Source organism: Ischnura elegans, chromosome 7 (genome assembly GCF_921293095.1).
Source record: "Ischnura elegans chromosome 7, ioIscEleg1.1, whole genome shotgun sequence".
NCBI classification, from domain to species: Eukaryota; Metazoa; Arthropoda; class Insecta; order Odonata; family Coenagrionidae; genus Ischnura; species Ischnura elegans.
The window spans coordinates 63,996,553-64,017,249 of record NC_060252.1 but is presented as its reverse complement, the minus strand read 5'-3'; the positions used below and the strand labels follow the sequence as shown (position 1 = coordinate 64,017,249).

The 20,697-nt window shown below is 41.1% G+C and overlaps 1 protein-coding gene across 1 annotated transcript in view; it reads left to right on the top strand.

Annotated features, from left to right (window-relative positions):
* The window catches only part of LOC124161833 (rho GTPase-activating protein 6), a 45,027-nt gene that overhangs the window by 19,855 nt on the left and 4,475 nt on the right, over positions 1-20,697 (top strand). Inside the window, exons 5-12 of the mRNA XM_046538036.1 lie at positions 739-918; positions 4,789-4,939; positions 5,390-5,536; positions 9,822-10,003; positions 10,735-10,838; positions 13,308-13,454; positions 16,683-16,929; positions 18,391-18,741. Coding sequence (XP_046393992.1) covers positions 739-918; positions 4,789-4,939; positions 5,390-5,536; positions 9,822-10,003; positions 10,735-10,838; positions 13,308-13,454; positions 16,683-16,929; positions 18,391-18,741 — 1,509 coding nt within the window. The remainder of the gene's footprint in view (positions 1-738; positions 919-4,788; positions 4,940-5,389; positions 5,537-9,821; positions 10,004-10,734; positions 10,839-13,307; positions 13,455-16,682; positions 16,930-18,390; positions 18,742-20,697) is intronic.

The window sequence follows — 20,697 nt, the reverse complement described above, 5'->3', positions numbered from 1 at the left end:
TGAACGATTTGCTTTTATATTCTTCAAGCGGATTAAATTGGTAAAGATATATGTTTATGTCACATTTTTTTGTGTATTGATTCCATTAGAGCACGTGGATAATGACGATATTCGAAGTACTATTTGTGGCATAAAGAATCGATCAAAAAAATCTAATAGCAAATGGAGTGATTCAGTCGCTTTGGATAGTCTCTCAATCATCAATTGCATCCATTGTTTTCCATAAGTTTCAAGATAACCTCACGAATACCAAAGGATTAATTACCACCGGATGCTGTTCTATAAAATATATAATCAATACGAATGGAAAATGAGCACATTTAAAAATATTTTCACCTGAGCGCAAAGTTGGGAATCGTGAGGTGCATGTCCCCAGCGAATGTCATTCGTCTTCCGAGAATACTTACGAAGATAGATGGATAGATATCTCATTTGGCGTGAGATTCCAGTACCGATTCGTCAATAACGGCGTTCATAGCAAAAATAAGCGCGAAAATCTGTGAAATTAGCGCGAAAATTATTGTGGAGTTTGAAATTTAAGGATGAAATGATAGACGAAATTTTCTATGGGTGTTTTACAAACGATTTACAATGTTTTTATACACAAAACATCCACGATGGTGATCCCGCTCTTTTCATAGGAGGTTAGAATAGGTCATAGAGGGGTTTGAACGGGATGACCCTATGCTTAATTAATTTTTTTCCTATGTTAACCACATGTCTGCGTGGCTGTTGCAGCGTCCGCGGGAGAGCGCAGTGGAGTGGAAGTGGAGCGACGGTTGGCCGGGAGATGGCGCCACGCCCCCTCGTCCTAGGGTGCCCCAGGTGGTGATAGCGTGCTTGCAGCACATCAAGGAACATGGTCTCCACACGCTCGGCATCTTCCGCGTCGGCAGTTCCAAGAAGAGGGTGCGACAGGTGAGAGGAAAATAGCACGATCGAAAACATATCCTCCAATAGCATTTCATTACCAAATGCCCTATTAATAGCCAATCATCGAACAGCACGCTTCCGTGATTTATACATCGTATCTAAGTTCTAAATACTCATCTACAATACTCTTTTACGTTTGTAGCTTTACTTTGTGGAACCACGTAATAGGAAATAAAAATGTATTTATTCATTACTGATCATGGTTCCTAAATACCACGAAGAACTTAATATTAACACAGTAGTTTCGAAAATAAAGTCGAGAATAAATTATTGAAGAGGAATATACAAGGAAAATTTGTGAAAGATATTCAAGATGTAGAGATTCATATATTGTGTGAATGAGAGTAATCCTTGTTGTTAATTGAAGAGGGAAGCTCAATTTTGGCGGGGTCAATGTCGGGGTGGTTCGCCAAATTCCTCCTTCCTACCCTTCCGTAACCGTTATAATATTAGAATAATTATAATCTCAGGAGCCGGTGCCAAATTGTTCTTACCTGACAGTGAGAATGTACGCTGAAATTCGTAAATCTCCCTTGATCTAATCCCCACGCATCGGAGTCAAATCAGGAAGAGAACTCTCGTGACTCAAGACTGTAATACCAGAAAAAGATTGGAAAAGGCTCATAACCGTGGCCGCGGGTTCATACACATTAAATCAGTCCTCCTGCAACACTATAATAAGCTCAATTTTAAGTAATACGCTCAATGTTAAGTTTTGGGGGATAGGGTTCGTTCGAGATCATTTATCGTGACTCTCAATGTCCTCAAACATAAGGTCTGTGAGATATGCCCTCTAATTGTCCTGTGGAAGGGAATTGTCCTGTGAAAATTAAAAGAACATAAAAAGAAACTGATGAATCGCGGGGTGTGCTGGCTACTGCGGACTAAAAAATCAGGTCCGCGTTGACAAACCGTGACCCTTGGATCAGCCCTGAAACCCCAAGCACGCAAGACGATCGCATGCGTGCTTGCACGCTTTAGATACCTATACAATATAGAGGACCTGAAAGCAAGTGGGCCTTAACTACCCAACGAGTCAGCCACGGAGAAACTTGAGAGAAACCACTCGAGGAGTGAGATACAAATTCTTTGATTTCGCTAAGGATATTAGAAACATTTTGATTTTTGGGCGTAAGGAATCTCCCACGAGAAGAGCGGACATGTTATTCTGTAAATGCCTCCGTAGTTGACACTATCCGCCGATTCCCTATTTTTGCAGCGGCTGCGTCTCCCAAGTCATCACCTGGCGTCGGACGCAGTGCAAACGGTGGTAAATTCCCTGACGGTTTAATATAATGCACATGCTAATCTCATAGAGCCTCTATCACTTGAATAGGTAAAAAACTTTAATAACCAACTGTATGGAATGCCAGGCAACTTGCAAGCGCTTCTTAATATCCAAGAGGTAAGCCTGTTCCTCCATGAGGCAAACCTGTTTTCCAAAATATTACCATTGCTTTGGTTAATGCAAATGAAATATATGGCCCATATCCCATTTCAAATTTCGACAATACTTTCAGTTTATAACTTTTGTACATAAATATATGTACACTCAAGATGTGTTGAATGACCCAAGCCGTCAGTTCTCTCTAAAGGCCGTTTTACACGGTACACGGAATTGCGCAATCTGATGCACGTGCGAAGGCGTAATCAAAATTGTGTCGTGTAAAGCGATGAATTGCTAGAACGCATGCGAGAATGCGTGGATGCGAGACGGCAAAACAGCTCCTGTTATAATTTCATTCATGCATTCGCGCAATTCCACGCCATTTTAGATATAAATGCAGCTCTAATCTGCACAATTCAGTGCCCCGTGTAAAACGGCCTTAAAAACTATTATAAATATCACTAATATGGAAAAATTAATGAACTTAAAACCATGAGGGATCGCGAGCAACTGAAAGCTTGCGACACCAAAGAAAAACTCACCTTTATTATTGACGTCTCCTAATTAGGTATCAGACACATTCCATCAACTAGATGAATATTTATTGCCCTAGGACTTTCCTTCATTTTAACACGCTCAAAATAGTAATCGCTCCACAATTTAAACACAACATTCTTTCTTCCAGGAACCGCGCACAATTTCACAAGCACGAAGTATTGATCACTTCACAATTTAAACACAATATTTCTTGCTCAAGGACCTCCGCCAATTTTTACAATCACAAAACAATAGCACAAATCACTTCACATTTTAAACACAAGGACAACAGCAACCACGCAAGAACAATACCCACAGGGGAGAAGAACACATTGCAGCGCCAGTACCGTAAAAATTAGGGATTCGTTGAGGAAGGCAGAACAAAGTGGCCGCGAGCAAGGTTTACCAACGTCAGAACGAGCTAACAAAGCACAGATTAACCTAGAAAGAGAGGATAATAAATGATCGTTTAGCAATGAGCATTCAGAAGAGCTCCAATATCTTATCAGGCCCTACATAAAAGACAAAATAAGAGAGATGCATGGCCGGATATATTTTATCCTTGGAATTATGATTCTAATGTTCCGCAGAAAATGAATTTACATAGCCAAAATTAGCATACTGTAAAAGCACCACTAGCGAACTACTAAAATTTTAGTAATATGTACTCTCGTTCATACAAACGGCTGACCATGATATTACGCTGTAAAAATGTGGAACATTAATAATTTTTTCTTTAAATGTTGCACTCAAATACGGTCACCAGTAGAATAAGCGCTCATTATTGTTCTTCAATAATCTTCTTCATTTTTTCTTTTAACGTCACAACCAACGCAACTTCCAAGTCTAAATTGTCCACGCAGTAATTTTAACTGTGAATTTCGATTAGTTCATAAAGACCAAAAATAATATAGCCTGATTTTTCCTCTGGGGTCACATTTCATGCTATTGCTTTGCACTAGAAAGACTTTACACTTGCGTGACTTATAATGATGGTAATCCAAAGGTAATTACATAACTAAGTGTTGATAAACGAATGGTGGGACTGTAGACGCACTTCCACTATCATTTCCCACACTCATCCGGGACAAGAAATGAAGGTACTCATACTGAAAAAGTAGATAATTTACTTTTAACATAGCAGAAATTATTGAGCATATCTGCTCGTACCCATATCAGTTCAACAAACGTTTGCCCCTTAGGGTTTCAGATTTCGATGAAAATTTCTGCATTTCTCTATCCATTTCAAGCTAAATGCGCCGAGATAATTTTGAGAAAATAAAATTGTGTATTTTATGCACATTTTAATTTTTTCGCAATTCCGCGTAGATTTTGTGCCTTGAATGAATAATTTCATCTATTTCACCATATTTTGGAAAATTATGCCATTGACAAATGCAAAAATTTATTATATCGGGTTGGGAAAAGGAAGTGAATCGGAGATATGAGTGGCAATGGAAACCAACACGTGCTCACAGGTCATTCTTTTTTTCCATTTTGCAAATTTCACATTTTTGATCGATCACTGGAAAGTTTGACGTTGGAATATTCACAAAAATCTGTCTGCTCACTTTCGGAGTTACTACCTTTCACATCTTTAACTCACAAGAATACATCAACTAAAGCTTTAATTCTAAAAGGCAGGCTCCCGCGATTTAATTTAATCACTGCACTAATTTGGCCTTCGAGGTGAAACGAGAAGATGGAGTGCTACATAGCCTCGGAAACGTTGGCTAGGTTTGTTTATAGTGACAGCTCGACGCGGTTTCACCCCAAAGGCCAAGATAATGTGATAAAAACTTTAAAAGAAACCTTGAATACATTCCCTTACAATGTATCAAATTTATTTGCCATTATTACCCCCAAACTAAACATTTACTAAATATATATTTATTCCTGCCCATATTTTCGTCGACGGGGCCGTGTTGCAGCTGCGGGAAGACCTGGACATGGGGAAGGAGACGGACCTCAGTGCTTCCCAGTGCCCGCATGACGTCGCCGCTCTTCTCAAGGAGTACTTTCGAGACCTCCCGGAGCCTCTGCTATGCCGAGATCTCTACCCAGCATTCGTGAGGACCCAAAGTGAGTATAAGTAAGCTGATAGGGTTGACACGCATTGCCAAGGCTATAGCGAGGGAAGGGGTCAAGGAGCTCAAACCCCCGGAATCCTTGCAAAAGACAGTCTTGAGTCCCCTTTCAATGACACCGCCCGAAACGTTCATTTTTAAAGGCACGAAGAAACTAAGTCGGAAATTCCGAATCACTTGAAAGCATTATATTTGTTTTCATGCATTTTTTACTATTGTGTATAAATGGTACATGTTGTTGATCATTATTTATAGTGCCATGTGAAGTAATTCGATTACGCACATACAGATGCAGATGCGAAGAAATCAATGTCAATAACCTAAAATAACATTTAAATTTTCTTATATCTTACCTAATTCCACGAATTTAGACTACCAAACCTTATAAAAACCTAAACTGATATCACAGTAATTAATTGAATACATTGTCTTCTATTTTTTCCAGCCATACGGAATAGGAGGTTACAATTCGAAGCTTTGCAGCACTTGGTGCAACTTTTACCAGCGGAGCACAGGGATACCCTCTGCCTTCTGCTGGATTTTCTAGCGGTTGTAGCGAAGCATTCTGAGGATAAGAGAGATCCTCATTCGGGTGAGTAAAAATGAGATTTAGAGAAAATAAAACCTTCGCATGCTCGAAAGGGCAGGGCATCAATATATTATCACGACGAATGGGGTGGAAATATTTCCAAATTGGAATTAAAACCTTCACTGTCACTTGATTGAACAGTGATAATGTAACCTACTGCTTCATGGTAGCTCATAATGCCCGGGAAAAAATATTGTGACTTGACAATAAATTAACATAGAAGATTGCCGGTTTATTTTTATTTCAATATCACATAGAATATTCTTCACCAATAAATAGAGGAGGATAAAAACGCCAGGTTTGGTGGCGGATTTCACCATGTATGGCTCATTTCTCCCAATCATCCTCCCCATTTAGAACAATCTAACGATGTATTATTTAGGTGGAGCCATTTTGCGTTCAATTAATATTAGCAGAGGTTTTTATTTCTCCAAGAGACACTAATCTCAGTCCACAACTTATAAAAGTAGAGAGAAAGTCAGAGAATGAGAGCCCGCAGGATGGTAGATCATGCGAAACACAGCTACCGCTCTTTCTCCACTACGCTCTCAAATCTGGTGAATCGATCAGAAAAGTTCACGCATTATTTCTAAATTTTAAGAAAGCTTTCGACACGGTACCTCACAAAAAACATTTTTTACAGTCATGAGGATTAAAAAAACAGTGGTTAACTGGAAACGCGACTTTATTAGTGATCGTAAATAAAAAGTTGTTCCCGACGGTATTAGCTCTGATGTAGTTTAAGTGACATCAGGTGTCCCACAAGGAAGGGTGACCGGCCCCTTTCTGTTCATTATAAACATTTGACTTCTGCTCTCGAATCAGCACTAAAATACTTTTATTTGCTGACGACGCTGTAATCAATTAGAAAACTAGTGATTGCTCTGACTTTGAAATTCTACCATCGGGTTTGAACAACGTTCATTTGTGGAGCCAAAAGTGGGGACTTGAACTTAATCAGGACTAATTCACGGCGGTACATTTTTTGCAGAGTTCGTCCAACTATAACTATTTTTATGCTGTGGATGGTATTAACATAAAGGTAACAGACGAAGTAAAGTACCTGGAAGTTACGATAACTTCGAACCTCTCGAGGGGAACACATATAAGAAATATTTGCGGCATAACCCTGAATATTAGGATTCGTCCAGCGTATTGTGGGAAGATTTTCGGATGAGAAAGTAAAAGAAAGGTGCTATTTCGCACTCGTCCGACCACACCTTGAATATGCAGCGATCACATGGGATACGGTGCAGAAAGACTTAATCCGTGAACTGAATAAAATACTAAGGAAAGCTGCGCGATTCGTCAAAAACCTTCCCGGAGTACAGACAGCGTTACCCAGATGTTAAGCTAATTAGGCTGGGAGCCGCTAGAGACCCGGAGGCTGTGCGCTAGGGCTTAGATTGCTTGAACAATTGAGAAGAGATGTCTTTAAGAGCGACACGGAGAACATAATATTAGGGCCCCACTATATTTCCAGGTCTGACAGAAGCGATAAATTAAGAGAGCTATTTAGCCGAGCGGATAGATATGGGAATTCGTTTTCCCCTGAGCCATAAAGGATTTTAATAAATGCTTATCGTAATTTAGTTAGAATATTTCCTTTTTATGCGCAAACGGCTATTATTCTAACACCCTCTGCCACACGACTTTTCAGGCGGCTTGCGGGACAGTATGTAGGCGTGGATTCGTATATATGGTGCGCAGTCGCCACAGCTAAAAAAAATTGCGGGGGGGGGTGTCCCCAAAGTTCCTCCCACCCTAGCTACGTGCCTGACCACGAGAATTGAGGGCTTACATAATTTGAAACGGGCATGTTATTTTATTATATTTTTATTCATTGCCACACCAACGAAAACAGTTCTATTTGGCTTTTTAAATCAGGATTTTTCATTATTATCAACAGTTAAACGATCGCAAATATCCATGTCCCGGTTAGGGGCAACTTTCGTAGGGATCGAAGTTCGAGGGTTCGAGTACCTCCGGGTCTCGAACCCGCGACCTTTGGTCTGGCACACGAGGACTCCACCCACCCCCACCGACGCCGCCGAAACATGTCATAAAAACACAAGATGGTCATTACCATATTTGAAATTAAAGCTCCCACGACCATTTCCCAACCTCGATTACACGTGGTGGATCCAGAGAGGGCGGTGGTAAAGGGAGCTATAGCCCTCCCTGGGGTATCCACTTTACATTCAATAAAATAAGATGGACCTTAAATAATAGGGAATAAAAAAGCAATGCATTATAGATACTTACCATGAGGTACAATTACTAAAAATGTACATAAATGTTGGTTTCAAAAACGTAATTTGTAATGAGACAACCTTAAAGTGCTATCACAAACCTCGAAATTTCCAAATTTTCTGAACCCTCCTCACTACTGCTGGATGAACCCTCATCCAAGCCCCCCCCCCCCCCCCATTTGTCCATATCCTGGATCGGCCACTGGTCGGTACGTTAGTTCATTCACGATGAATTCAAGGAAGGAGTGCGAGAAGAGCACTGTGAGGACCGCCTCGTCACTGGATATTTCCAATCTAGCGATCGCCTTTGAGTGAGTGTGCGGCAGTCAGTTGCCAGCGATTGGTTATCGTCCGTATCGCGCGGAAATCGTGTCGCCGCACCATTGAGCACGCGCCCCTCCTCCACGCACATGATTCATGAATATAATCGCCCCTTCCCCCCCATAAATGTCACTCGACGCAGGGTTTTGGCCGCTCGACAAGACGGCCGGAGGCTTGCCTCCTCCTCACCGGATGAGCCTTCGGTTGGACGGAAGGGAGGTGCAAGATACAACAAGAGTGAACGGCATTCGTTTTGTGCTTACGCGACTTCCATCCCATTCACATAAATGGCCAATAACAGAGAATTATATATTATTCATCATCATCACTGGTCAACAATCCTAGGATTGGTTTGACGCAGCTCTCCATTCAGTTTTCCTATCAGCTAATCTTTTCACACCTACGTATTTCTTCTCTTTCACATCTCTCTTTACTTGTTCCATATATTTTGTTCGGGGTCTTCCTTTTCCATTCTTGCCTTCCACTTGTCCTTCGACGATTGTCTTCATCAGGCCATCATGTCTCAAGATGTGGCCTATAAGGTTGTTCCGTCTTCTTATTAAGGTTTTCATGAGGCTTCTCTTCTCTCCTACCCTTCTCAGGACTTCCTCGTTACTAACTCGGTCGATCCATTTGATTTTCATCATTCTTCTGTAGCACCACATTTCAAAGTCCTCTATCCTTGCTTTCTCCGCTGCGGTCATTGTCCATGCCTCACTTTCGTATAGGAGCATACTCCAGATGTAGGTTCTTATAAATTGTTTCTTTACTTCCATATTTAAGTTTCCCGCTGTAAGCAGGTCTCTCTTTTGGTGGAATATATATTATTAATCAAAGTATTATACCGATTATGGTAGATATGCATGGAGTATTTAAGTACTATTCTGGCAGTCTACCCTCCCTTCATTAATTTCCATCTTCATTTCATAATAAGGCCAAATCCACTTCATTCTATCCAAAAATTCTATTCTTCTCCTTCCTCTCCCCCGTTCACCTAACATTCCTCCCCCAACATTGTTTTCAACATCCCCTTCCCGCAAAGTTCGCTTCATCCATTCCTTATTTCTCCTCCGTACACAGAAGCTGCTTCTCCTAACCCACCATTTCCAGCACTTCATCGTTCCTCCCCCTCTTCCCTCCACTTCACCTCTCCATTCTTCTCCACACCCATAGATCGAACGCTTCCATTTCAAAATTTTCACCACACCATTGAGGTAGCCTAAATAAAATAGGGGGAACATCGGCTAAAATTGGTGTCAAACGTCCAAATATTAGGATCAAAACTCCATGCACAATATGATATCTGATTGCCCTATATTCTCAAGTATAACGCTAAAGTTACATGTGGTTTTCTGGATTTTTTTCAAAGTTGTTTGAAGCACGTTGTTCGAGTGCATATGGTGAACGAGGGAAAAGAGAGATATCATTGAGCTTAGGTTCCCATGCGTAATTGCATTGAATTCTCCTGTGACTTGCTAAAAAGACATGCAAATTTCATTGGTTTTGAGAGCAAAAATTTCATTAGTCAAGATTCTTCTGTTGTCCCGTGCGTATAATACGAACGCGTGTTATACTTGAAAATTTTGTGTTAATAACCAAAAGATTACCTCAGCGTTACGCATCAATCCACGTTACACTTTGAATATATGTATGGAAATTGCCATAAAGAATAACTAAGTTGAAAATTATGGCTACTCAAATAATTTATTTTTCAGGAGAGTGGTTGTCGGGGAACAAGATGGACAGCGGTAACCTGGCGACCCTCTTCGCGCCCAACATTCTCAGGAAGTCGAACGCTGACTTCCGCTGTGACTCGCGGGACGAGGCAGCCGAGGATCGATTGGACGTCATTAACGTGGTCCGAAGCATGATCGAACACAACCGGGAGTTGTTCACGGTAAGAATACGTCCTACCTTCAAGATCAAGAGGTTACCACACGATTCAAACACATGATACTTAAAATAACAAAACAAATTCTGGACAAGTTAACAATACGAAGATTGGTTCGATAAAGTTCTCCATTCTTCCCTGTTTTATGTAAATATTTTCATCTGTACGAATTTCCTCTCTTATACATTCTTAATAACTTGTCCTAACCGTGGCCGTGTAAATAACTCAATTTCGTCAATACTAATGATACAAACAGTAAATCACTGCAGTGATCCAGAATCAGCTGGCACTACAATAATTCACCATCTTGTCCACCTGTACTTCGACGATTGTTTTATTCATGTCGCATTATGTGGCCGACTAAGTTGTTCCGTTTTCTTTGTAAGGCTTTTAGATGACCTTTTTTCACCCTATATTCTCAGAACTTCCTCATTTTATCCTCATCATTCTTCGGCAGCACCATATTTCTCCTGCTTCTTCTCTTGACTTCTCTTCAGGTGTAAACGTGTATGCCTAGCTCCCATAAAGAAACATTTTCCATGCGTAGCATCCGATGCATTATTTCCTTACTTCTATGCTTGTATTCTCTTCTGTAAGTGGAATTATGACCAAAAAACTCTAATCATATTTACGTATAAATAAATTACGTCAACCTTACTACAATTTATCCCTAAAAGCTCAGTAATGAGGCAGTCTACATTGCGTATATTATGATTTAAAAAACATTTTTCCAATAGGTGCCGGCTGAGCTGCTGGACGAAGTGTACGTGCATATGATGGACACGCATCCGGAAGCTCTGGACGACCTTCTCCGGAGTAGATGTTCTCCGCCCACGGAAGAGTAAGTAAAAAAAACTAATCAATAACTACTGATAAACAAGTCAAAAGTTGATTGCCTAATACGATAAATATTTTCCGGCATTTCTATCAGAAAGAGACATTCTTCCTCTCCTGCCGTTTTCAATCCCTCTCGGATTTATTGGCGACAACCCTCCATCTATATATCGTATCTCTCTTCTACCAACCTCTTCGTTTTGGAAAATGGCGTCCTATATCCTTCATTATTCGTGTCCAATACTACAACCTCGGTTTTCCCAGATCCTATCCTCCACCACAGTGGCGTAGCGAGGGGGGGATTTGGGGGATATCCTTCCCCCCAGAACTCAGAGAAATTTTAAAATTTAATCCATTTTACTTAATTATTACTTATAGAATAGTGTAAGGATTAATAAAATATCCCCCAGAAAGCCGTAAAACTCATCATTTTGAAATATTTATCCTGAAATTTTTATGTTAAAGGGCAACCGCACCTCCAGCATTACATACCTCGCAGTATTAGCGCCTAAAACTCCCCTAGCCTTAATTCCTAGCTGCGCGCCTGCCACCTAATAGAATTATCCCTTCCGACCGTTTACGTCACAGAGCATGGCCAATAAATATGCCCCTTCTTCTTGTTAATATTTTCCATCGGCTCTGGTTTTCGTTCTCTTTCTTAATGCTATTCAGTTTTCTCACGCTCTCGCCAACGTACTTGACGTCAGAGTAAATTAAAGAGACACTAATTGTGCGAAAAATCCACAGAGGAAAAATCATTCGCCATGACCGGGATTCGAACCCGGACCCCTCGATTTCCGGCCGAGTGCTTTAGCCAGTTAAGGTACCGAGGCGTCATTCTCCCCTGTGGAAATTTGTGGACTATACCGGACAAGGTGGTATGGACTGCTGAGCATATTATGCGACTAGCAGTCTAGGTCGTGCGCATGGCGCCACAGCCGGAGAGCAAAGCCCGAACTTTGAACACGAGAGAGAGAACACGACCGGAAATCGAGGGATCCGGGTTCAAATCCCGGTCGAGGCGAATGATTTTTCCTCTGTGGATTTTTCGCACAATTTGTGCATTGCGGGTGACTCCGTAAAAGTTATCGCCGTGGCTAGTCCCCGTATACTTAAATAAAGAGACACTAGATTATATTAAGCAATTCATTTCCGCAGTAATTTATACGAAAATTCAAAATCTTCATTATACTGTCTTTGATATCCCCACGCTGTCACTGATAACAAACAACTGACAAATGACTGTCACAATAAAACTCTACAAATAGCTGGTTAAACTAGCCATTATCATTCAACATTGAACTTAATACGAATTTAATTGAATTATGACGATACTAATTTTCATTTGAATTGTTACCAAGAACATATAACGACTTAATCGAGAAATTGAGGTTTGAAGTGTACTCACGACAAACAAATTCATGTTTACAACTAAAAAGATTAAATTTGAGAGGAATAATCGGCAATAACCTCAAGCGTATGTTTAAAAAACGGTGGGATACATGAGAGAGGAGAATAAAACTAAGATTAAGAATTGATGACTAAAGAACAGTTTTGTTTTATGATTAATCGTGACGATACAACCTTTCGTTTTGAATTTTCATTTGGCATATTTGACAATATTTGGAAATACCCTGCGATTATAAGAAACTTACCTCTAATATATCGGTCACAGAAATAGCTACTAGCGCCGTAGTCGATAAATTGAGATTCCATTCTCATTTACACGAAAAAATTAGTGAATAACAAATGCGTGATTAAACCAAATACACCCCATAACCTTTCATTCAATGATAACGCATACTAGTGCACTCCTTCCAATTTTCACATTCCTCCTTCTGAAAGTTAATTAATTCCCCAAGGTAGTACTCTTAACTTGGCAAGTTAAGGGATTAGCTGCGGGGCCAAGAAGAAAATTGTTAGGTATATTTTACACTGTGACTTACTTTTCAATACGATTTTTCCGATTAACCCCTACTTTCCAATGGACTTATAGTTCACTAAAGCAGTGGCGCAGCGAGGGGGGTGTTTGGGGGTTAACCCCCCTCCCAGGGTTAACCTCTGGGGGGGGGGGTTAACCCCCCCCCCAGAGCTCAGAAATTTTTTAAAGTTTAATCCATTTTCTTAATTGGATTGATATTACTTATTAGAATAGTGTAAATATTAATAAAAATATCCCTCAGAAGGCCGTAAAACTCTCCGTTTTGAACCGTTTATCTTAAAATTCCGCAATATATTAATCTCGCACCTACTGCTTATCCTAGTGGGTATTCCATATCCCACACACCTCGGTATTAATGCACCTTACCCCCCTCCCAGCCTTAATTCCTAGCTGCGGCCCTGCACTAAAGAGTATGGCTAGGGAGAATTAATTAATGTCAACTAATGCACGGTCGTCGAACATCCATAAATTGATATTTATCCTTGTCATCGATGGTTCATGTCTAAATCCTTTTTATATCTCACTCACTTACAGAAACTGGGAGGACCACATACTAACAGACGGCTTGGAATTGCAAGCCACCGTTCACGGAACACCACCTCGCAGAAGGGTTTGGTCCAGAGAAGAGTTCCTGCACGGCACAGCTGGCATGGGAGGACCAGATCTCGGAATGATGCCCAGGTGAGCATCTCACACTTATAGATTACCTTATGTGTACCAAGTGCGATTCCTGAAGTTACTCGACATCTCAAGAAGGGTCTTCTGCGCCTACCAGTGTCAGTTCAAATATCGCATTAACCCGTTTCGCTCCAACAGTTTCAAATATATAACTTTCACTCATGATGTGTTCAGTTATTGAACTGAAGAATTAAGATCTAAAACGTGCTAAATTTAACGATGTTATAGTTAAGATATTTTCCCACCAAATAAGCGATTCATAGAAATGAAATAAAGAAACCTTTTTATTTTCCACATTTAAGTAGGTAATCACTAGGCCTCGACCGATCAACGCATCAGCGTCATTTAAAGTGGAGTGGGACAGACAGTCACGGTACTTGTAGGTGTTTGACTAAAAGGGAATGGGTGAAGCAGGATATTGGAAGATGTGATTGCGTGATTGAGGAAGCGGTGGGGCCAATGTTAAGACATGGATAGACCAATTGGGAGTGGGGGACGGGGCGTGAAGCAACCGGCAGTGACGTAAGCGGTGATTGAGTATAAGGGATCGCATCATTCAAAACATTGCATTCATACTTATTACAAAAATTAGCAATGGCACATAATTATACATCATCCATTTTTACCCCTGCCACCTAGTACCGATTAAAATTAAGGGCTTAAAATCGTTATGATCTTGCTATAAGTTTAGCAGACAATGATTTATTACCACCATTGACACTTGCTTCCTCGTGCATTTTCATTCCAAACTTGACGATACCTCCACTGCACATGCGCTCAACAATCGCCCACCGAATCAAATCCGTTCATCTAGGAGCATAACAATATGCATGAGCTCAGCCATGGCCACCTATAATACTAGTATAGGTGGCCATGGCTCAGCAATAGCTGGAGCACAACACTCACCTCCGAAACTTGGAGAATTGGAGGTGAGCGTTTATGCTCTAGCTACTTCGTATGGTATTGGAGGTAGGTATCGTTGAGGTTTCTGTCTGTTAGCCCAATATAAAAGAATTCACAATCGTCAAAAGCGCATTGCGGCATATAAAGTGCACTATGTCACATTTTGCCAATAAAATCTTTCGAATTAAAAAGCAATTTACCAATTTTACGAGGATTCACTCAATAATTTAACCCGAAGATTGGTTTGGATGGTGACGGTAGAGCTCATGCCAGACTTCGCGAGGGGCGTGTGAATTTCACAGTCAGGGTAGAGGAAACATTTACATTACCTTTACCCTCGCACTTTATTTACCACTAGGCTGAAATAGGATTTTATTCGGTGTAGTCCTAAGGCTTCACCGAATATATGAACTCAGGACCTTTAGGTCAGCAGCCAAGCGGGCGAGTGGCGGATCCAGGATAGGGACAAGCAGGAACTATGGGGTAACCTCTCAGCAGTAGTGGGGGTTCGGGAGGTAACGAAAATTTTGAAACTCGTAACAGCACTTTGAGGTTGTCTCATTACTAATTTTCGAATGAATTAATTTTATTAAACAATCATTAACATAATTTTTTTGGTGATTTGGGTTTTCGGGGCTGTCCTCTTCTATACGAGGGGGGACCCAAAAATAACCGGACGAAAATTTCTGCGCGTGGCGCTCTTGTTGTTCGGGCTTTCCACTAAATGGGTGTTATTTCATCATTCCTCAGTCAGTATGCGAAACGGAGTGGATTTAGACGATTGTAGCTAGCCCCTATGGCAGTTTATAGTCGAGGATTTATTTTTACCTCTTCGATTTTTGAAATGGTTGGTATTCGGGAGCAGCGTGCAGCGTTGAAATGTTGTTCTCTGCTCTGCAAAAGTGAGTCAGACACGGTTGATATGTTGTCTACAGCTTATAAAGAACACACTTTAAAGACAACTCATGTAAGCAAGTGATATTCGGAATTCAAACGCGGGAACATTTCGATTGAAGACATTTAACGCCCGAGCAAATGATACGAATCGCGGCGAAATTCATCCCACGCTTGTTGACTTGTGATCAAAAAGCGGCACATGCTGCAGCTTGCCGCGACTTAAGTTTTTGGTAAAAAAAACTGTATGACATAGCTTCCTCACCCACCGTACTCACCAGATCTCGCACTTTGTGAATTCTTTTTGTTCCCCCGGATGAAAATGGTAATGAAAGGGAAATGTTTTGGTCATGTTATGGAGGTGAAAAGAGAATCGAAGGCGTGCTGCAGGCTAAGCATCGGAAACGGCGAAGTAACAAAGGCGTTTCGCGCAGTGGAAAAAACGTTTTAACAAATTTATTAGTGTACGTGGAGAGTACTTCGAAGTTGAATAGCGTTTGCAACACAAAAAATTAAATTTTGAATTTTTAAAAAGTTGCTTCCGGTTATTTTTGGGTCCCACCTCGGTTATATTCCATAAGTGAACAAAATTATCATTTTATCAAGCGTAAATTGAATGCCCCCGAGGGAAGCTATAGCCCTCCCCCCAGCCCCCCTCTGCACCCGCCACTGCACTAGACTACCACCTCCCATATAATGAGACTACAATGGTGGAATCATAAACTCTATGGTTGGAATCGAGTCATTCTATTTCATTTGATGGGTAGTCCACAAACGGTCTTTTGGCCCATTTGAATTTGAAAATATTGAAACATTTCCTGTACAGTTAGATAGTTAAATCACATCAAATCGCAACCGAGCTTCCCGTATCTGACAAGGGCAATATGGATAGAAGCATTTTTAAAAATTAGAAGAAAACCCCTGACGCCAACTTAAAGTAAGACCTCCCCGTTAAAGTATTTTTGCCAACCATGAAGATCTTTTAGAGTAAAATATTTGAAATGGGTGAGCTTTAAGAAGGACCAGGGTTATAATGGGCAAAAGAGCCCCAATGTTCTCGTGTCTTCCATGGAATTTTGTTTTTTGGAATCCTCAATAAGTCAGGTAAAATATTACATTCCAACCAACTCTTACAAGAGCGAGTCCGCTACAAAGGTTAGTACCTCAGCTTCCTCAGCTATTAGAGCCCATATTAAGAAATTTCTACCTCTTCTTATTTATTAAGAAAAAGTGACCAGCAACGGTCACGTAACCTCGGGCAACAAACCGAATAAGTACGCGGGGCACACCCGATAAAGCATCACTAATCCTCTTTATTTTTTTATACCACCATAATAGCTGTGTTCTTTGTCATTTATTTCTCTGGTTTTGGCTGATTTTTCCAAGGGTGGTTCAAATATCGTAACGAATATATGTCCTTTCCTTATTCCGTAGACACAGGGGCCGCGATGGCAAGGGGAGCAAGAAGAGGGCCAAAGAACCCTCGCTATCGGATTCCGTGGTACAGCAACAGCAGCGAGCAAGCATCCCGGGTGGCAAAGGATTCCAGGAGCTGGAGAGGCCGCGGGTTCTCTCCCTGCCCACGGACCACAGGGTGATGGGCCTCGGGCCCTCGGACTTCACCCCGACTGCGAGCGGAGGGTCTTCATCGCCCAGGGACCCCACTGCGACCATCAAGGAGGTAAGGCCCTGCGATCACGTTAGTCGTAGGTACTACATCCTCAAGGCAAAATGCCGGTTCCAACATAATATCTTCTTGTTTTCTCAGAGGTTGGTTGATAGATATCTCAAATGTTAATAATTAACTATCACATCTTCTTGTTTTCTCGGAGGTTGGTTGATAGTTTTCTCATAAATTAATAATTACCTATCACTTATTCCAGCAAAAGCTTCATTTTTAACTGCAAAAATCATCCGGGCTTCATATTTTTTCTATCCTCTTAGCAGTATAATCTCTGGATTTCTCTTTCTTCGTTTTTACAGAGATGAAAGAAGAGTAAATCCAGCGACATTATTGATGGGAGGAGAGAAAAAATTCTTTATCTCTTTGACAATTGCAATTAAAAATATAACACTGGCTAAAATAACATGGCTACTTATTTTTTTAATGAACCACCAACCAAGAAAACCATATGATGTAATACATAGCACTGGTCGAGGTAAAACCCATCACCTATCGGTTACACTGAACTAAAATATGGAATGCTGGTCGCTATGCACCGCACGTGCAAAGCAGTGAATTTCAAGCAGTGGGGGCTAAGCTGAAACTCGTCCTGGACCTCCGAGCATGGCCGACTCCAATGTATATTAAAAAGGGAAATGCACAAAATTCGATTGTAAGGAAAAATCTAATGAAGTGGGGAAAAAACTGTTGCGTGGGATCCAAATAATTTATCTTCTGAGTTGGATTCTCATCAGAATTATAATATCTGTCATCATAATTACAATATCATTCTCTCCGGATCCACAATTGGTTAAAACCATCATGGGGCTGTAGAATTTTTTCTCTCCTCCTTTCAATAATATCGCAGGATTTTCTCTTCTTCTCTATAAATGTGAATTGTGCTAAAATCAATAATATAATATAATATAATTCCGATGAGTATTCAACTCAATATAATTATATGTAATTCTCGTATGAGGATGTCGTTTGATTCCCTGTGAATTTAAATGGATCGCAATTCTGGAGTGCCTTTTCAAAATGGCCTGATGGGCAATTTATTTGCTTCAATTCGGGATGGGGAATCAGCGTTTTATGACGTCAAAAGCAGAAGCATTGCCGGTGGCCAGTGGCGCAGCGAGGGGGGGGTGTTTGGGGGATAAACTCCCCCCCCCCCAGAGCTCAGAGAAATTTTTCAGTAAATCTATTTTACTTAACTGGATAAATATTACTTATATAACAGTGTGAGGATTAACAAAATATCCCTCAGACGGCCGTAAATCTCAACATTTTGAACCATTTAACTAAACATTTTTCTGGCGGAGGGCCCCCGCACCTACCCATTACCCTGGAGGGTATACCACACCACCAGGCACCCCAGTATTAGTTGCGCCTGAAACCCCCCCTAGAATTAATACCTAGCTGCGCCCCTGCCGGTGGCCACAATGTCCTTAATATTTCTGTATTTCGTTTGTTTATCAGAGCAAGGGAGTGGAAGCAGAGGGATTGGAGTCGGAGCGAGGCGTGATCACGGCCAGCCTTCGTATCCCCGTGCCAGCGCACGTGGCCCTCGACGACATCCCGTTCATCGAGGACGGCGTGTCGGAGCTGAGCCGGGGGACCACACCGGCGAGGACCTCTCCTCCGTCCCCCTCCAATCCCCTTCCTCCCTTGGACCGATCGCCCTCCCACTCCTCGCTACAGCCCCCCTCACAACCACCCCCGCCGCCCCCAACCGCCTCGGAGACGGCGCCCGACGGAGGCGCGGCGCCAGCCTCGCAGCCAGAATCCTCGACGACCGCGGCCCCAACCCCGGACACCGTCCACTTAGAGGTGAGATTGATGTTTTTACTGCACGTTTCCCGTAAACATGTCTCCAGACTCGCATACCTGCCGACATACCTCCTGTCGCCAATCCCTTCCTCTCAATGGTGACAAGTTTTTCGACGGGTCTTAGCCTTCCCATACGTAGAGTCCCTTTTTCTATTCACATTACCCTTGGTGATGATTTTCACACGAAAACAAACGGGTGTGCTCCGGTGTGAATAACGAAGGTGACTCATGATTAGATATTAGTAAAATATTTTGGGAATTTTTAACAAAAATAATCTAATTTCCGACCGGTTTCGTTAAATACAGTTCGTAATATCATCAGGTGACATCCACCCCATGCCCTCTACACATACACAAAATACCGCCATTCCCACTACTTGCCACTTTGTATAGATAAGGGTTCTTCGTGCTGATATCCACCTGATGATGATATGAACTATACCGAGAGGGAAAATAAAATATTTTTGTAGAAATTTTTCCAGTCTGTGATAATAATTCAGACTTTCAGGCGATTAAGCCTCCGAAAACTTTTTAAACCCATAAATAGGTTAAACCTCTTGAAATAAATCTGCAGAGACGCGATAACGACTACTTTTGACACAAATTTTACTTATTACTGATCTATTCATGTCTATAAACACCCAAGTGGGCAGTACGATCTCAACCCAAGTGTCATTAAAATTTCTCCACCCTAGCACACTTTGTTTACCTGCGTCCATATCTCCTATCTTCAACCACCTTCACTCATTATCGAAAGGGACATTTTAAAGCTTAGCGAGGGGTCTTTGGCATCTCTTTTAAAGGCTCAAGGGGATTGTAACCCGGAGCCCCCCGTGGCTACACCACTGCCCCTACCACCTGCTGAAGTATAGCAAATCCCTCCTGAAACACCCTATATAAAAATATGCGAGAGACTATTTCGCTCGCAATGGGGCTCTGCCTCCCTCCCTCCCCCCAGATCCCACGCAAAAGACCTGCGGCCTGTTATGGTTACTTTGCTAGGTCTTACAATTTTTTTTCAGCCGTTAGTAATTTACTGTCTTTTTTTTTAAATTGCCTATATTATATATCTATATGCGATTTTTCCACTTTCACAGATGATACGACCGTATAGCACATAGGTTACAATATAAAAATACATTTTTATAAAAGAGCAACATTTTTCAATGGGACTAAAAAATAAGATAAATTTTCTATGAGCCTCACAGAGTCTCTAAATTATTAGCTTCAGATACAACGGAAAAACGTTGAGCGCATGTTCCACTATAACACTCAATTTATACTCAATATCATAACGTATTGAGTTTACGAAATACAATGAACTAAAGTTAATTACATGTGAATTAATAAAGCGAGAAAACACTGAAAAAAATAAATTTTTAAATACCAGACTCGGGTGAAATTCTTCAAACTTTTGAGTTCATTTGGAACATTGAAGATGTTGGTAACTTTTACCAATTCAATTCGATAAAAACTATCAAGAATCCAGATGAAAAGCATCGATAAAAACTACTAAGATCAAACAAATAAAAACCCAACGTATCGTGCGCTTATGAAAGATTTTCCACGCAGAAAAACATTGTCCTGATTGAAAATCATAAAATTATGAGTTCCATTTAAGTTTGCGGAAAAGGAGTAAAAATAGCGGAGATAAAATATGTCTGCAGGGGGCATCAGTCACGGGTCCCCAGCGCAGTAGTAACAAACTCTACCGTCCAGGCTAATTCGTAGCCATGTCATAAACGCGTTTATTAATTATTGCTATCATTACTCAATTAAAGTACTGAAAATTGAGAAAGGTATGACAGCAGTTTCCCTTCATTAGCTTAAGAGAGGATGATACGTACAATTGCATTACATATAGGTGCTTAATATCAATATCTACTGCAGATGCGCAAGAACGCTTATTTTTGTAGGTTTTTTTTACATTGATTTAAGTTGACTTTAACGTTATAG